We start from the raw sequence: 19,113 nt of genomic DNA, 5'->3' as shown, positions 1-19,113 counted from the left end.
ATCCAGTTCTGCCTGTGGAGACACCTTGTTAATGAGAGAGGCGTTAATAAAAAAATATATAAGTCTAATAAATACCTAATAAAGTGCTCAGTGAGTGTATATCTTTTTAATTCATTTGTATCTAAGCGGGAGCACAGTAGCGCCCCAATGCAATCTCATGTCAGGCGGAATTAACATCTTGAGTGGCGGTTGGAGGAGTTTCCTAGGCCACACAGTGGGAGTTTTTTAGGGAGCGGCAGTCTGGGATAGAGACCTGCATGCAAAGGGCGTCTCAGTGTTTGAGTTTAAGTCGATTAAAAAAATAAAAAAATAAAAAAAATAAATATATATATATATATATTAAAAAAACAACCTTCCCCGAAACTATCTTCTCGTAGATCTGGATGGGCTGGTCGGCGAAGAAAGGGGGGTACCCTGCTGCCATCTCGTAAATCAGTACCCCCAAAGCCCACCAGTCCACTGCCTTATTATAACCCTGCAAAAAACAGAAAAAGAGAGAGAGAGAGAGAGAGAGGAACAAAGGGAGGTAGTTACACATCATGTAGTCGATAGGTTTCATTAAGTTAACTGCAGTTAAGCTCCAGCATATGAAGATTTTATTTATATATTCACCTGCACAATACTCTCTCCTCCTCCCTTCCCCTCTCTCTCAAATATATAAAATAAAGATAATTAAAAAAATTATGTTCCTTATTATTTCCTCCAAGTTAAGTATATTATGCCCGCAGCTATAATGGCCAGGTTTTCTAGGTGTATGTGCAGGTATGAGCAGGTCTAGCAGGTGTATTTGCAGGTGTGAGCAGGTTTAGGAGGTGTATGTGCAGGTGTGAGCAGGTTTAGCAGGTTTAGGAGGTGTATTTGCAGGTGTGAGCAGGTTTAGCAGGTGTATGTGCAGGTGTGAGCAGGTTTAGGAGGTGTATGTGCAGGTGTGAGCAGGTCTAGCAGGTGTATTTGCAGGTGTGAGCATGTTTAGGAGATGTATGTGCAGGTGTGAGCAGGTCTAGCAGGTGTATTTGCAGGTGTGAGCAGATTTAGGAGGTGTATGTGCAGGTATGAGCAGGTCTAGCAGGTGCATTTGCAGGTGTGAGCAGGTTTAGTAGGTTTAGGAGGTGTATTTGCAGGTGTGAGCAGGTTTAGCAGGTGTATGTGCAGGTGTGAGCAGGTTTAGCAGGTGTATGTGCAGGTTTGAGCAGGTTTAGCAGGTGTATGTGCAGGTTTGAGCAGGTTTAGCAGGTGTATGTGCAGGTGTGAGCTGGTTTAGCAGGTGTATTTGCAGGTGTGAGCAGGTTTAGCAGGTGTATGTGCAGGTGTGAGCAGGTTTAGCAGGTGTATGTGCAGGTGTGAGCAGGTCTAGCAGTTGTATTTGCAGGTGTATGTGCAGGTGTGAGCAGGTCTAGCAGGTGTATTTGCAGGTGTGAGCAGGTTTAGCAGGTGTATGTGCAGGTGTGAGCAGGTGTGAGCAGGTCTAGCAGGTGTATGTGCAGGTGTGAGCAGGTCTAGCAGGTGTGAGCAGGTTTAGGAGGTGTATGTATAGGTCTGAGCAGGTTTAGCAGGTGTATGTGCAGGTGTGAGCAGGTTTAGGAGGTGTATGTACAGGTGTGAGCAGGTTTAGCAGGTTTAGCAGGTGTATGTGCAGGTGTGAGCAGGCTTAGGAGGTGTATGTGCAGATGTGAGCAGGTTTAGGAGGTGTATGTGCAGATGTGAGCAGGTCTAGCAGGTGTATGTGCAGGTGTGAGCAGGTTTAGCAGGTGTATACAGGTGTGAGCAGGTTAGCAGGTGTATGTGCAGGTGTGAGCAGGTTTAGGAGGTGTATGTGCAGATGTGAGCAGGTCTAGCAGGTGTATGTGCAGGTGTGAGCAGGTTTAGCAGGTGTATGTGCAGGTGTGAGCAGGTATAGCAGGTGTATGTGCAGGTGTGAGCAGGTATAGCAGGTGTGAGCAGTTTTTGGAGGTGTATGTGCAGGTGTGAGCAGGTTTAGCAGGTGTATACAGGTGTGAGCAGGTTAGCAGGTGTATGTGCAGGTGTGAGCAGGTTTAGCAGGTGTATGTGCAGGTGTGAGCAGGTTTAGGAGGTGTATGTGCAGATGTGAGCAGGTCTAGCAGGTGTATGTGCAGGTGTGAGCAGGTTTAGCAGGTGTATGTGCAGGTGTGAGCAGGTATAGCAGGTGTATGTGCAGGTGTGAGCAGGTTTAGCAGATGTATACAGGTGTGAGCAGGTTTAGCAGGTGTATGTGCAGGTGTGAGCAGGTTTAGCAGGTGTATGTGCAGGTGTGAGCAGGTTTAGCAGGTGTATGTGCAGGTGTGAGGCTGGCTCACCTTGCTGAGGATGATTTCCGGAGCCAGGTACTCCGGAGTGCCGCAGAGCGTCCAGGTCCTGCCCTTTACCCGCTTGGCAAATCCAAAATCTGTTACCTGGGAAACAGACACAGACAGATTAGGCGGAGGGGTGTCTCCTCATTCAATCGATGCAGACACAAGTGTGGCCAACCAATGACAAATGGTTTGACAGCTACACCCCACACGTTATTTGAATCATCTGGTTCTTTGCACCAGAAAATACCTTATTCCGTTAAAATGGGGTTTCAACACTGGACTTAATTTACGCGTGTATTAACTACTCGGTTAAAAACATCGGTTTAAGAGTTTGATTGGCGGTCTGCGGGGTGAAAGAAGCAGCTGACATGAAGTGTTTCAGGGGGAGAAATGGAAACCTGCTCAATCTCGCTCTCGTCGCTTGCTATCTGTCTCAAACCTGCTCTCTCTCGCTCTCTCTCTCAGCTCTCTCTCTCTCTGTCTCTCACTCTCTCTGTCACTCTGTCTCTCAGCCCTCTCTTTCTCTGTCTCTCAGCTCTCTCTCTCTCTGTCACTCTCTCGCTCTCTCCCTCGTTCAGCCTCTGTCTTCCCGGCTCACATCCTCTCTCTCTCTCTTGTCGGTTGCTATCAGTCTCTAGCCGGCTTTTTGTCTCTCGACAGCTTGTGTGTTATAAACAGCGGACTCCAGAATTATTGGCACCCTTGATAAATACGCACAAAACACAAAAAAATAAAACATTGTGAACTAAAATAATTACAGTTTTTGATATACACATTATTTTTCCAAACGTGTGTAAAGTAGTGCGTTTAAAAAAAAAAAATGATTCAATGGAGTCGATCAAATACAAATGTTACTTCATAATTATTGGCACCTCAGGTTTAACACTTTGTGCACACACCCCTGGCGATGATGACAGTCCTTTTCCCTTTCATTTGTGATGAGGTCAGAGATTGTGATGAGGTCAGAGATTGTGATGAGGTCAGAGAGCACGTGAGGAGGGATCCTTGACCATTCCAGCATGGAGAAGTCTGGACCCAACTCCTTGGGTTTGTGCTTATGGACCCCTGCTCCACAGGCTTTCCATGGGATTTAAGTCCAAGGAGACTGAGGTGGCACGGATGGTGCAAACTTGTCTGAACCCTGCCCAATGCCAACAGACTATGATGCGAAAATCAAGCTAAGTTGGCAAGCTTAGGGCGGCACGGATGGTGCAGTGGGTAGCGCTGCCGCCTCACAGCAAGGAGGTCCTGGGTTCGAATCCCCGTCGGCCGGGGCCTCTCTGTGCGGAATTTGCATGTTCTCCCCATGTTCCCGTGGGTTTCCTCCGGGTACTCCGGTTTCCCCCCACAGTCCAAAGACATGCAGGTTAGGCTGATTGGAGAGTCTAAATTGCCCGTGGGTATGAGTGTGTGAGTGATTGGTGTGTGTGCCCTGCGATGGACTGGCGACCTGTCCAGGGTGTATTCCTGCCTTTCGCCCAATGGATGGTGGGATAGGCTCCAGCCCCCCTGCGACCCTGTCCAGGATAAGCGGGTTAAGATAATGGATGGATGGAAGTTGGCGAGCTTGCTTTGAAAGCCTCATATCAAGTTGCTCTTCGGATTGCTCTTCGAACTCGCCCACGGCCGGTAATATGTGCAAGACGATGTTTGGGACCAACTAGTGCGTAAATGAACAGTAGATTATTCAGATGCCGGACACAACAATTGCTCGGCGAATCGATGAAACGGCATCTGATGTAATGGTGCAATTAATAGGGGAACGGAAGTTGTCTGAGGCCTTGCATTGCAATTGGATGATCTCCAAAGACGCACCCTTGGTGTTCGTACGTTTTATTGACCAAAGCGAAATGAGAGAGGAATTCTCGTTTTGTAAAAGACTGCCTGAACGCACAACAAGTTCTGAAATTTTCAAAGTGATAGATTTTTTTTTTTTTTTTTTTTTACGAGAAAATAATGTAGCCTGGGCAAAATGTGTTGCATTGTGTACCGATGGAGCACAAGCCACGGCCGGTTTGAAGAGTGGACTGATTGCGCTCGTCAAAGAAGTTGCCCCGCAAACACTGTGGACGAATTGCATGTCAATTTTATCAAGAGGAGTGCTTACAAATCTTTTTGCTTCTCTCTGTGAGGCATCGGGAGAGGAGCACACTGCGGTCCTTTACCATTCAGAGGTCAGGTGGCTTTCTCGTGGATCAGTATTGGCACGCGTGTTTGAGTTACGCACAGCTATCCACAAGTTTTGTTTTAGTTGGTCAAAACCGTGCAGAACCGGCTGCGAATTTCAATGATCGACGCATACGGCAGACGTTTTCTCCCGAGTTCAACAAACCGAACAGTTCTATGCAGGGCCGCAATACACGATATGCCAGTCGGCTGCACGACCGGGCGGAAGGCTTTCTGAAGAAGACGATGAGATGGAGAGAGCGAGTCGCTTGGAGGTAACTGTTCCACGTTTCCCTTCGGCGGAGGAGTCGGGCGATTCTGCGGTGCCCTCGTCTGACGTGACACGCCTAATCCTTGGGCACTTGGAGGCACTCGAGTGTCAATCTGGAACATATCTGAGGCCTGGCACAGGGACAAGACCTGGACTCGATTTCCATTTGAGGACAACGCATCGCACGGCTCAAACTCAACAGCCTCGGAGGAGGACCGGCTGAGGGAACTATCCGCAGACGGTACGCACAAAAGCGTGTACGTGTCGGCCTGTAGCCTAGTGGCTAAGGTACATGACTGGGACAGCCTGTAGCCTAGTGGCTAAGGTACATGACTGGGGCAGCCTGTAGCCTAGTGGCTAAGGTACATGACTGGGACAGCCTGTAGCCTAGTGGCTAAGGTACATGACTGGGACAGCCTGTAGCCTAGTGGCTAAGGTACATGACTGGGACAGCCTGTAGCCTAGTGGCTAAGGTACATGACTGGGACAGCCTGTAGCCTAGTGGCTAAGGTACATGACTGGGACAGTCTGTAGCCTAGTGGCTAAGGTACATGTCTGGGACAGTCTGTAGCCTAGTGGGTAAGGTACATGACTGGGACAGCCTGTAGCCTAGTGGCTAAGGTACATGACTGGGACAGCCTGTAGCCTAGTGGCTAAGGTCCATGACTGGGACAGCCTGTAGCCTAGTGGCTAAGTTACATGACTGGGACAGCCTGTAGCCTAGTGGCTAAGGTACATGACTGGGACAGCCTGTAGCCTAGTGGCTAAGGTACATGACTGGGACAGCCTATAGCCTAGTGGCTAAGGTACATGACTGGGACAGCCTGTAGCCTAGTGGCTAAGGTACATGACTGGGACAGCCTGTAGCCTAGTGGCTAAGGTACATGACTGGGACAGCCTGTAGCCTAGTGGCTAAGGTACATGACTGGGACAGCCTGTAGCCTAGTGGCTAAGGTACATGACTGGGACAGCCTGTAGCCTAGTGGCTAAGGTACATGACTGGGACAGTCTGTAGCCTAGTGGCTAAGGTACATGACTGGGACAGTCTGTAGCCTAGTGGCTAAGGTACATGACTGGGACAGTCTGTAGCCTAGTGGGTAAGGTACATGACTGGGACAGCCTGTAGCCTAGTGGCTAAGGTACATGACTGGGACAGCCTGTAGCCTAGTGGCTAAGGTACATGACTGGGACAGTCTGTAGCCTAGTGGCTAAGGTACATGACTGGGACAGTCTGTAGCCTAGTGGGTAAGGTACATGACTGGGACAGTCTGTAGCCTAGTGGGTAAGGTACATGACTGGGACAGCCTGTAGCCTAGTGGCTAAGGTACATGACTGGGACAGCCTGTAGCCTAGTGGCTAAGGTACATGACTGGGACAGCCTGTAGCCTAGTGGCTAAGGTACATGACTGGGACAGTCTGTAGCCTAGTGGCTAAGGTACATGACTGGGACAGCCTGTAGCCTAGTGGCTAAGGTACATGACTGGGACAGCCTGTAGCCTAGTGGCTAAGGTACATGACTGGGACAGCCTGTAGCCTAGTGGCTAAGGTACATGACTGGGACAGCCTGTAGCCTGGTGGCTAAGGTACATGACTGGGACAGCTTGTAGCCTAGTGGCTAAGGTACATGACTGGGACAGCCTGTAGCCTAGTGGCTAAGGTACATGACTCGGACAGCCTGTAGCCTACTGGCTAAGGTACTTGACTGGGACAGCCTGTAGCCTAGTGGCTAAGGTACATGACTGGGACAGCCTGTAGCCTAGTGGCTAAGGTACATGACTGGGACAGCCTGTATCCTAGTGGCTAAGGTACATGACTGGGACAGCCTGTAGCCTAGTGGCTAAGGTACATGACTGGGACAGCCTGTAGCCTAGTGGCTAAGGTACTTGACTGGGACAGCCTGTAGCCTAGTGGCTAAGGTACATGACTGGGACAGCCTGTAGCCTAGTGGCTAAGGTACATGACTGGGACAGCCTGTAGCCTAGTGGCTAAGGTACATGACTGGGACAGCCTGTAGCCTAGTGGCTAAGGTACATGACTGGGACAGCCTGTAGCCTGGTGGCTAAGGTACATGACTGGGACAGCTTGTAGCCTAGTGGCTAAGGTACATGACTGGGACAGCCTGTAGCCTAGTGGCTAAGGTACATGACTGGGACAGCCTGTAGCCTAGTGGCTAAGGTACTTGACTGGGACAGCCTGTAGCCTAGTGGCTAAGGTACATGACTGGGACAGCCTGTACCCTAGTGGCTAAGGTACATGACTGGGACAGCCTGTAGCCTAGTGGCTAAGGTACATGACTGGGACAGCCTGTATCCTAGTGGCTAAGGTACATGACTGGGACAGCCTGTAGCCTAGTGGCTAAGGTACATGACTGGGACAGCCTGTAGCCTAGTGGCTAAGGTACTTGACTGGGACAGCCTGTAGCCTAGTGGCTAAGGTACATGACTGGGACAGCCTGTAGCCTAGTGGCTAAGGTACATGACTGGGACAGCCTGTAGCCTAGTGGCTAAGGTACATGACTGGGACCCGCAAGGCCCAGGGTAGCCACAATAAGATCCGCACAGCCGTTGGGCCCTTGAGCAAGGCCCTTAACCCTGCATTGCTCCAGGGGGGGATTGTCTCCTGCTTTGTCTAAATCGACTGTCAGCCAAATTACATGTAATGGGTCAAGACCTCTCATCTAGTTCTTGATGTCTTGCCAGAAATACTTCCCCCCAGCGGGCAGCAAATGCAATGGTCAGCCTTTTGCAACCACCCATCTTTTTGAAAGTGGATTTTCCTCCCTTGCCTACCTGAAAAGTAAATGCCGTTCAAAGCCCTGGGGCTGAGTCGATGCTCTGCCTGACCCAGAATAGACAAGCTGTGTGCCACTCACCAGGGTCAGTCAGTTATTTGCGTGACTGTCACCTTCAGCAGGTAAACTCACCTGTATGTGGTCCTACTGGCTTATGAGCAGGTAAACTCACCTGTATGTAGCCCTACTGGCTTATGAGCAGGTAAACTCACCTGTATGTAGCCCTACTGGCTTATGAGCAGGTAAACTCACCTGTATGTAGCCCTAATGGCTTATGAGCAGGTAAACTCACCTGTATGTAGCCCTACTGGCTTATGAGCCGGTAAACTCACCTGTATGTAGCCCTGCTGGTCAATGAGCAGGTTTTCTGGCTTCAGGTCTCGGTAGATGAGGTCCAGGTAGTGTAGGTACTCGAAGGTCAGCACGATTTGGGCGGCATAGAAGCGAGCATGGGGTTCACTGTGGAGGGAGTGGGGATGGGGGGGGGGTACATTAAACAGGTAACATTTACGTGTTAAAACATTGTTACAAGACCATTAAAAATCCCTTCCTATCATTGAAAAAGGCTCACTGACATGTTGACTCACCCTCTGCCTGTGTTTACAGTCCTTAAATTTGGGTTTCAAAATATGCGGTTGATGGGCTGGCACTCTGTACCAAAACATCGTATCGCTGTACAATAATTCAAGCTCACTGGTTGAAAATTGGTTCCAATTGCCACGGGCAATGGCGTTTCAACATCAGCGCGTTCACAGAGAAGGGGGAGGGATAAACAGTGTTGTGGTTTGAGCGTGTTTGTTGCGCCAATTCCTCTCTTGACCGTTAGAAGTCAGAAATTACCTATTGTAGCTTTAAGGGGGAGACACACTTGTGATCTCAGGATGACTGTGGAGGAGGGCACCCAACATTAAAACACTGGAGCCTTCTGCACTGGACTACCCCTCTTACGTGGCCTCTCTGTCACATATTTTACATTTTAGTCATTTGGCAGACGCTTTTTATCCAAAGCCACTTACAAGTGCATGGGTTCTTCCACAGGTTAAAAGCATCAAATCCATAACCAGTAAAATATGCTAAAGACAAAAACAGTGATTGTAAGTGCAAACTATTTTTTATTAAGGGTCAGGGTTAGACAAGAGGGATATCGGGGGGGAGGACGAAGGTATAGTTTCAAAAGGTGTGTTTTTAGTCTGCGTCAAAATATGGGGAGGGATTCTGCTGTCCTGACAGTGGTAGATAAGTCATTCCACCACCGAGAAACCAGAACGGAAAACAGGCGTGAACGTGCAGCTCGACTGCCAAGTGCTCGTAGTGAGGGAACCACAAGGTGACCAGAGCAGACCAGAGTGGTCTTGCTGGGGTGTAGGGAGCAATTAAAGATTGTATGTAAAGTGGGGCAGTCCCCTTAGCAGCCTGAAATGCCAACACAAGTGCCTTGTCACTTACTTCCACCTACCAGATGTTTTTAAAAATAAGAGAAATAAATTATGTGGCAGTCGGGGCTCAGTTTGTGGGAGGGAGGCAGGGCAATTTTGAGGACCAGGCCAGGCCGTTAAATGTGTGCTTGTCTGAGACCGGGGAACCGCGAAAGGGAGAGCCGTGGTGTGAGAGGGATGAGGCCGAAAGCCACAAAGCTACAAAGTGAAAGCCACAGTCTGGTTTTGTTTGCCTTTGTTTTTTTCAGTTTCCTGTGTTGAACCCCACTCCCGTGAGATGACGGAAGAAGACGGAAGTTTTATTTGTTTATACGTTCGCTCTCGTTGTGTGTGGGAAAGAAGACGCCGGTGAAAACCGACATTCACTCTACCTCTCTGTGTCCATCTCTGTCAGGCCAGGGGTGTGTGACAGCGTGTGACAAAGTATTATTATTATTATTATTATTATTATTATTAATAGGTGGTCACATTCAGATAGGCGTCTCTTTTTCAAGTGAGAGCTATATACATAGGTCAAAAAACACATACAGGCATGGAGACAGACAAATATGATTCAGGCAAACGTTACAGATAACAATAAACAGCACACAATCAAATCAAAGTATTTACATACAGAATTTGTATAAAAATCTGTATAAATCTGTATCTGTATAAAAATTATTTAACGGGACATGGGATCTTAGTTTATGCGCTTGTGCATCTTTAAAATAATTCCAGATAAAAGGGGCAAAGAATTTAAAACAGGACTGACCAAACTTGGTTTCACATATGGTGTGTCTAAAATCAAATAATGGGATCTTGAGGGATAGTTATTGGCCTTCAGCGTGATTAGAGTCAAGAGGGAAGGGGGATGTTTCATGATAAGGGCCTCATATATAAACACAATGCAGTGCCACTCTCTCCTTTTGGTTAAGGAGGGCCATCCAGCTTTATCATAAAAATATTATTTCAGCATATTCAAATGTTCACGTGAACTTCGACGCTAACATGAAACACGGCAGTTAATACTCACTCCCGATCCTGGATCACTGCAGGGTGTGCTGGCTTTCGTTGTTAGTCAGCACTTAATAGATCAATTAAAGCAGTTAATTACACAGTTAACTGGCCTCACCTGATTTCTTGGACTTGGACATTAAGGCAAAAACAAAAACCTGCACACCCTGCGGCTCTCCAGAACCAGGAGTGAGGACCCCAGCACACCCTGCGGCTCTCTAGGACCAGGAGTGAGGACCCCAGCACACCCTGCGGCTCTCCAGAACCAGGAGAGGGGACCCCAGCACACCCTTCGACTCTCCAGAACCAGGAGTGAGGACCCCAGGATACCCTGCGGCTCTCCAGGACCAGGAGTGAGGACCACTGGTTGGAGTTTACCAGAAAACAAATACAGCAAAGCAAAATGCAGTGGCCATACTGCAGTAGCCAAGAAATAAGTCAATCTCAGCAAGTATTTTAGTTTTAGATTTAAACTTAAAATCAAATTTCGATTGCATTTTTACTAAATAAGACAAAAATATTGCCAATTAAGTTTGACCAATTTCAAGATTTGCTAATTAGGTAAGAAAATTTCACTTGTCAAGCAAACAGTAACTTAAAACAACCAAGTATGTCCTACTTGAGAGAAAATGTTTTTTTGCAGTGTGTGTGTGAGTGTATGTGTGCATGTATGTGCGTGTGTGGGTTTATGTGTGTGTGAGTGTATGTGTGTGTGTATGTCCGTGTGTGGGTTTATGTGTGTATGTGTGTGTGGGGGTTTATGTGTGTGCGTGCGTGTGTTTATGTGTGTGTATGTGCGTGCGTGCATGTGTGTATGTGTGTGTGTGCGTGTGCGTGTGTATGTATGTGTGTGCGTGTGTATGTATGTGTGTGCGTGTGTGTTTTTATGTGTGTGTGTGCATGCGTGTGTGTGCATGCGTGTAAGAACGAATGAGCCCCACTCACCTGAATCTGCCGATTCTCCTCAGGTGAGAGAACATCTCGCCTCCAGGGACGTACTCCATCACCATGTACAGGTTAGTGTTGTCCTGAGGGAGGCGCAGGGGCCATCAGCACCTCCATACAGACAGTTACACCACTGCGCACACACCAACGCACATATACGCCTGTACATGCACAGAGGCCCACACACACATATACGAGCACACACACACACTCACACATCACACACACAAGCACACACATATATACAAGCACACACACATGCACACACATACATACACACACACACTCACACGCACGCACACACATACGAGTACACACACACGTATATACGAGCACACACACACACTCACACGCACCCACATACACACCCACACGCACACACATACGAGTACACACACACATGGGCGCACACACACACACACACACACACACACACACACACACACACACACACAGAGTCTGTACCTTAAAGGAGTACTCCACTCGGACAAGGAAAGGGAAGCTGACTGCCTGCAGGATTCGCTTCTCATTCAGTGTGTGTTCAATCTGTTTCAGCTTCACCACCTGAGAGAGTGAGAGGATGACAGGCAGGGAGGGAGTAGGAGAGGGGGAGAGGGAGGGAGGGAGGGAGGGAGGGAAGGAGTAGGAGAGAGGGAGAGGGAGAGGGAGGGAGTATGAGACGGAGAGGGAGGGAGGGAGGGAGTGGGAGAGGGGGAGAGGGAGGAAGGCAGGGAGTAGGAGAGAGGGAGAGGGAGGGAGTGGGAGAGGGGGAGAGGGAGGAAGGCAGGGAGTAGGAGAGAGGGAAAGGGAGGGAGGGAGTGGGAGAGGGAGGAAGGCAGGGAGTAGGAGAGAGGGAGAGGGAGGGAGGAGAAGAGAACAGTTTTCAGCTCAACTTCACTTTAACAACTTCTAGGACGCGGAGGCTTCCGCAATGACATCACAATCACATTAGCATGTAGCCGCGTGCTTCCTGAGGTCAGAGGAGACGGGTGGGACCCATGTGTTCAATCAGGGAATGCTTTCGATGGGAACCCCCTCTCTGCCCTGCTTGCAACTTTCTCTATGGGACAAGCCAAAGTGTGTGTGTGTGCGTGTGTGTGTGTGTGTGTGTTACTTGGTTGCCTCGGTTACCAGTGCCCAGGATTTAAATGCCTGCCCCCCTGCTGCCTAACTGCACCAGTGACATCTTGCCCATTTCCCTCGTGGAAATGTAAAAATATATTGAAATATACGGCAACATACTGGACTTGTACTGCTGTAGCCTATCCACTGAAGAGTCATGAAGCGTTGTGTGTTCAGAGATTCTCTTCTGCATAGCACTTCACAACTATACAAATACATTTCCACTTTAAACCATTGGAAGATATTTCACTGCTGTGGGATATACTGCTGGCCCAATATTCCCCCACACAAGTCCACATATATTTATGATATATTACATTATTGGCATTTGGCGGACGCTCTTATCCAGAGCGACGTACAGTTGATTAGCAGGAGACTATCCTCCCCTGGAGCAATGCAGGGTTAAGGGCCTTGCTCAAGGGCCCAACGGCTGTGCGGATCTTATTGTGGCTACACCGGGATTAGAACCACCGACCCTGTGGGTCCCAGTCATTTACCTTAACCACTACGCTACAGGCCGCAGTATATTGCATTTCCACAAGGGCCGGTCAGGGCTGTGGAGGGGAGGGGGAACATCTGAGACCAGGCACTGCCGTTCCCCGTTATGCGGCATTAATTCCCACATGAGTATGTATATTAATATCGATATGTACTCTGTATCTGTGGAGGCTCCGCTGCGGAGTGGCACGCGGCCCGGGCCGCCAGGAGCCCGCCCCAGAGAGAGCGCCACCCCTCCCTCCCTCCCTCCGCCTGCATGTCTTCTCCTCGGTTCGTTGCCGTTCCGCGGTGTTATTATTGCGTCCGTTTAGGATTTTCTCATTTCGCGTTTCGGAAGGAGAGAACGGCTTGCAAAGATCCATCCAACCCTCCGTCACAGGCCCGCCGTCCTCTTCGCCCTGGATCAGCCAGGATGAGCAGCAGGAACAGCCGGGATGAGCAGCTCGAACAGCTGCGATCAGCAGCTCGAACAGGACTTCAAACCGAAACACTGTTTATCCGTCCCCCGTCTCTCTAAACGCGCTGATGTTGAAACACCATTGGCCGTGGCAATTAAATCCAAATTTTCAACCAATCAGCTTGAACAATTGTACAGTTGTGGAATGTTTTGGTACAGAGTGTCGGGCCGTGAATTGTATATTTCGAAACCCGAATTTAAGGACTATTAAGACTAGGCAGAGGGTGAGTCAGCATGTCAGTGAGCCTTTTTCAACGATAGGAAGGGATTTACAACGGTCTTGTAACAATGTTTTAACACAATAATCTTACCTATTGTACCTTTAAGCGACGCGCTTAACCTGAGCTGCTCCACTAGACGCCCAGCTGTATGTAAAGGACGCAAGCGAATGCGTCTCCCTGGATACAGACGTCTGCTCGACCAGAATTAGTCCCCCCTTGAGGGAGGAAAAAACATTTTTTAAAATACGGAATGAAGCCGTAACTCCGGAAATACGGCGGCGTTTTCACAGAGACCCGTCTCTTCGGCTCACCGGACCCTCTCCGCTCGGCTGGGGAGGCCGCTGATTGTCGGAAGATTTCAGACATTTTCCGCCTCGCGGTCCAAAAGTGACCTTCAATCAGAGGGGGCTTCATCCGTTTTTATGAGGCGAGCTTCGGGCGGCGTGACTTACGGTCGTGTCAGCCTGAACATCTGTTTTTCCCCTGCACCGGCTGGCACCGATGAACGTGCGTGTCATGCTATCATCAGTCCACCAGGGGGCAGTGAGCCTCCAGCATGGGGGAGGACTCTACCTTTGTGGGCGACGTCCCTCAAAGAAAACCATGCACGACACTAGGACGAGGCTGAATCCACAGAGCACGATTGGAATGGCCGCCCACGTAATCAGGGGACACGGCACGCTTCCCCTTCAAGGTCAAAGCTTGTGTCTGACCTCCAATGTCCTCACGTCGTCATTCCCAGTCGGAATCTCGGGAAGCTCCGGAGTTTGCAAGATGACAAATGCGTCACAGCTGAACATCGTGGTTTTTGTTCGTGATATTCATTATTCCAAGCATGCATGGTGATGCGGTCAGAGTGAGGCTAATCACGTCGGCCTGTTGTCCTAGTTCCAACCTTTCGACGCAAGCAGTGAACGCACCACTGCACACTGTGAGGCCCCTACACCACTCATATCATGCTGGCCTCATCCAGAAACTCCACTGGACAAATCTCCAGCCCCTCCTACAGAACCATGCACTGTGACATCACTCCAGCCCCTCCCACAGAATCATGCACTGTGACATCACTCCAGCCCCTCCTACAGAATCATGCACTGTGACATCACTCCAGCCCCTCCTACAGAATCATGCACTGTGACATCACTCCAGCCCCTCTGACAGAAGTATGCACTGTGACATCACTCCAGCCCCTCCTACAGAATCATGCACTGTGACATCACTCCAGCCCCTCCTACAGAATCAAGCACTGTGACATCACTCCAGCCCCTCCGACAGAAGTATCCACTGTGACATCACTCCAGCCCCTCCGACAGAATCATGCACTATGACATCACTCCAGCCCCTCCTACAGAATCGTGCACTATGACATCACTCTGACTCCTCCGGGAGTTCTTCCTCATCCACTCACCTTCTGTTTGTCAAGGATCTTCATGGCATAGTGCTGACCCGTCTCTTTGTGCTTGACCAGCATGACACGTCCAAAGGACCCGGTGCCCAGCGTCTTTAACCGCTCAAACTGGTCCAGGGACGCAGTGTTCTGGAGGCGAGAGACAGAGGGGTCACTGTCAGTCACAGGCGACTCAATGCCTACTGGAGCATTCACATTTTTCCTAGCCATGATAAGATCTGTGCCAATGTTGGGCTCTTACTGCTCCATGAGGGACGGCCCCCTGCTTAGTCTAATCAACTGTAAGTTGCTTTGGATAAAAGCGTCAGCTAAATAAACATAATGTTAGAAGGCAAGGAGCATGATAGCACAGTGTCCTCATAATGGGTGGGTCTCTCTCTCGCTCACACAAACTCACTCGCTCGCTCACACAAAAGCAATGCACAGTATATTTCCCACTGGGGAAGTGAGACTGAGCTGAACAGAGACAATCAGCATTACTCATTATTGCTTGTAATCAACCCACTGAGTCTTAATTGAGGCATGGGCTGCTCCAGTTTACAAATAAGGCGTGTGCATATGTGTATATGCGCGTGTGTACACGTGTGTACACTAATGATGAATGATCGAGAGCAGAAACTTCTGGAAGGAAACATGGATGCTGGATGCCTTGAGCCACACAGGCAATATCTTCCCGGAAAGCAGGCTCAGAACCTTGAAAACGGGTCTGTGCTCTACTTCCGGATGCCAAGCTGACCGAACACACGTGACTGTAGAACTGCAAACCCGTCTGTGTTCTACTTCCGGAACCCCTCGCTGAACGGAACCACACGTGCCCGTAGAACTGCTAACCCCGTCTGTGTGTTCTGCTTCCGGAACGCCCCTCTGAACGGAACCACACGTGCCCGTAGAACTGCTAACCCCGTCTGTGTGTTCTGCTTCCGGAACGCCTTGCTGAACGGAACCACACGTGCCCGTAGAACTGCAAACCCCGTCTGTGTGTCCTGCTTCCGGAACGCCTCGCTGAACGGAACCGGGAGCAGGCTGCCGTTCCGCTGCGGTGTGCCGGCGGAGCGCAGGGCCGTGATTGGGGCAGGGTTGCCACAGCGACCGCGAGGGGCAGGGCAGACACTGGCCTCCGCGGGGAGTCTCAGACGAGCGCCATCCGATAGCAGGCACGGACAGGAAGCGGGACGGTGGCGTCTGTTACCCGGGTTACCCATTCTCCCCCTGTGCGGCTCACTCAAGCGCATAACGCACGCGTACACACACAATGTGAAAACCAGTAAGCCCGCATGTTTAGAGCTTGTATCGATTCAGATCGGATTACTGTCCGCAGCCATGGCTACGGTCCACCATAACACTGAAGACATTAGCTACTGCGCTACGCCGCAATCGCTGTTTTTATCTTTTATTAACGACGACGTTCTGTGCGCCACTGGTGCTTTCACCAGTTTCAACTCATATCCATAGGGCCTCAATCACTCTTTATCTCAGCCCCCTCCCCCACACCCGCCCTGAAACTCTCTGCAGTCTATCACAAGCAGCACACATGCACACACATTCTCACTCACACATTCACACACACACACACACACACACACACACACACACACAGGTAAATGCACGCACACATTCTCACAAATGCATTCACAAATGCACGCACACAATTTTCTCACTCACCTGTGCTGGGATCTCCCATTTCTTCAGGAAATCTTCTTTGGCTTTTGCAAGAAACTCCTTCACTGTGAGAGGGCAACGAAAGAAGGGCAGAGTAGGAGAGGCAGACAGGGGCACAGGGAGAGGGGGAAAAATGAGTGCAATGATGTTACACACACATGGTCTTTTCTTCATTGGAGTCTGAGCCTCTTTCTGACCGGGGAGTCATAAGCTCACATCACTGTGTGTGTGTGTGTGTGTGTGTGTGTACGCGTGTGTATGTTTGCATTGTACATCTGTGCGTGTGTGTGTGTGTGTGTGTGTGTGTTCGTACCATGTGTCTGTGTATGTTCACATTGTGTGTATGTGCGTGTGTGTATGTTCCCATTGTGTGTATGTGCGTGTGTGCATGTGCGTGTACACACGTTGAATCAATAGACATGATGTTGGGTCATGTGACTCAATATGGGACAGAGCTGGCGTTAAAAACAATCAATAGATCAGTGCTCAGATCTGGAGACCGCGTTTGGGCTCAAATATGACTGTACATTCCTCTTACTGCAGGGTAACTGGCCCGAATGGCAAAACTCACACATATCATGGGTACAAACAGTGACAGTTGTCAGTCATACTATACCTAGCTAGTGAAAATGGTTGGTTTGACTTTCGTGCTTGGTTTGCTAGCGAGTATGTATGCGTGTGTGAGAGAGAGAGAGAGAGAGAGAGAGAGATAAAAAGAGAAATGAGGTCATACGCTGCAATTAATTCCTAGTAGTAGTCTGGTGGGGAAAAGCTCAGTTGAAACTACATTCCCAGCATGCTTTGCAGGTCATCAACGAGCCCAAGAAACAGGGCAGGATGCAGAAGCACATTGAATTCACGTCATCTCTAGTTTTTACTAACTCTTTTTTACTAACGCTTTTACTAACCTGAACCACCTGTAGGCTCTTCCTTCTGGACAGACGGTGGGGGAGGGGGTGTTCCTTACTGACTTGGCCTATTTGACATGTGTACTGGAAATAACCTTCGCGGCTGATTCTTTGTGAATTGCAGCTTATCCGACGCATTCTGTAGTTTGCTCTAATGACCTTGATATATTTTTTTGTACGCCACTTTAGATAAAAGCGTCTGCTAAATAAAGAGAAATGTAATGTCATGTGTTCACTGGCAGTGTGTGTGTGTGTGTGTGTGTGTGTGTGTGTGTGGGTATTTCATCACTGTAGCCAGGGTGCTTTGAGTCCAGGGTTTAGGGTTTTGGGGTCCTCCAACATGGGTCGTCTGGTGAGTCAGACAAGGGCCGAGTTGGGTCACAATATACACAACAAAAAGAATGGTCTGCTGCCATTGGCTCCCGCCATATCCAACACGCCCCCTGCTGCACGTCCTGCTACAACGTGCCAAAAAAGTCCACGTTTTAACACCACGTGCAATACTGAATAAGGGGAGGAGTCAGAAAACATGGTCTGTGGTCGGCATGGTGACACTGTGGACAGCACTGTCGTCTCACAGCAAGAAGGTCCCGGGTTTGAATCCCGGCCTGGGCCTTTGCATGTTCTCCAACATAAACACCCAACTGCCTCTTATAATATCACCCAAAATAAATACCCAACTGCCTCTTATAATATCACCCAAAATAAATACCCAACTGCCTCTTATAATATCACCCTAAATAAATACCCAACTGCCTCTTATAATATCACCCAAAATAAATACCCAACTGCCTCTTATAATATCACCCAAAATAAATACCCAACTGCCTCTTATAATATCACCCAAAATAAATACCCAACTGCCTCTTATAATATCACCCAAAATAAACACCCAACTGCCTCTTATAATATCACCCAAAATAAATACCCAACTGCCTCTTATAATATCACCCAAAATAAACACCCAACTGCCTCTTATAATATCACCCAAAATAAACACCCAACTGCCTCTTATATCACCCAAAATAAATACCCAACTACCTCTTATAATATCACCCAAAATAAATACCCAACTGCCTCTTATAATATCACCCAAAATAAATACCCAACTGCCTCTTATAATATCACCCAAAATAAATACCCAACTGCCCCTTATAATATCACCCAAAATAAATACCCAACTACCTCTTATAATATCACCCAAAATAAATACCCAACTGCCTCTTATAATATCACCCAAAATAAATACCCAACTGCCTCTTATAATATCACCCAAAATAAATACCCAACTGCTTTTTTACACAATCTAATCACGTCCAATTGTACGGAAGCTCAGAGAAGCTCTGCAGGCACGCCGTCGTCTGGATACATGCAAATGCTTTACTGCCCATGATAAACGCTTTGCAGCAAATGCTAAACACTTTACAGCACATGCAAACGCTTTACTGCCCATGATAAACACTTTGCAGCAAATGCTAAACGCTTTACAGCTTATGCAGAACACTTTACAGCACATGCAAAATGACCCATGGAGGATATTCTTTACAGGAAAGAGCCTATTCCAGTCCCCCATGAATCCCACACCTCTCTCCCCCTCACACCTCCACCTCACAATCCCCACCTCCATCCCAGCTGTAGCCAGACAGACTAGCACCAGGACGAGAGGAGAGGGACTCATTAGTGTTCAACTGTTACTCTTTCTCCATCGTTCCATCCCTCTCCCTCACACACGCACATATGCACACACACACACACAGACACACATAAACAGACACATGCAAACACACATGTAAACAGGCAAATGGAAGCACACATGCCAGCACGCACACACACGAGCATATGCAAGCATATGTGTGCACACACGCACGCGCGCAAACGCACACAGACGTATGAGCATGCACACACACACACACAGACAGACATAGA

The 19,113-nt window shown here is 48.9% G+C and overlaps 1 protein-coding gene across 2 annotated transcripts in view; it reads right to left on the bottom strand.

Moving 5' to 3' along the window:
- Positions 1-19,113, bottom strand: part of LOC133117270 (cAMP-dependent protein kinase catalytic subunit alpha) — a 33,370-nt gene that overhangs the window by 4,577 nt on the left and 9,680 nt on the right. For both annotated transcript variants that reach the window (XM_061227289.1, XM_061227288.1), the window contains exons 2-8: positions 16,283-16,344; positions 14,621-14,749; positions 11,380-11,478; positions 10,915-10,997; positions 7,873-7,999; positions 2,316-2,411; positions 353-475 (exon numbers count right to left, since the gene is read on the bottom strand). In XM_061227289.1, coding sequence (XP_061083273.1) covers positions 353-475; positions 2,316-2,411; positions 7,873-7,999; positions 10,915-10,997; positions 11,380-11,478; positions 14,621-14,749; positions 16,283-16,344 — 719 coding nt within the window. The remainder of the gene's footprint in view (positions 1-352; positions 476-2,315; positions 2,412-7,872; positions 8,000-10,914; positions 10,998-11,379; positions 11,479-14,620; positions 14,750-16,282; positions 16,345-19,113) is intronic.

This window comes from Conger conger, chromosome 2, assembly GCF_963514075.1.
Source record: "Conger conger chromosome 2, fConCon1.1, whole genome shotgun sequence".
Classification (NCBI taxonomy): domain Eukaryota; kingdom Metazoa; phylum Chordata; class Actinopteri; order Anguilliformes; family Congridae; genus Conger; species Conger conger.
The sequence above is the reverse complement of the archived record's forward strand: the minus strand, read 5'-3'. Positions and strand labels throughout refer to the sequence as shown.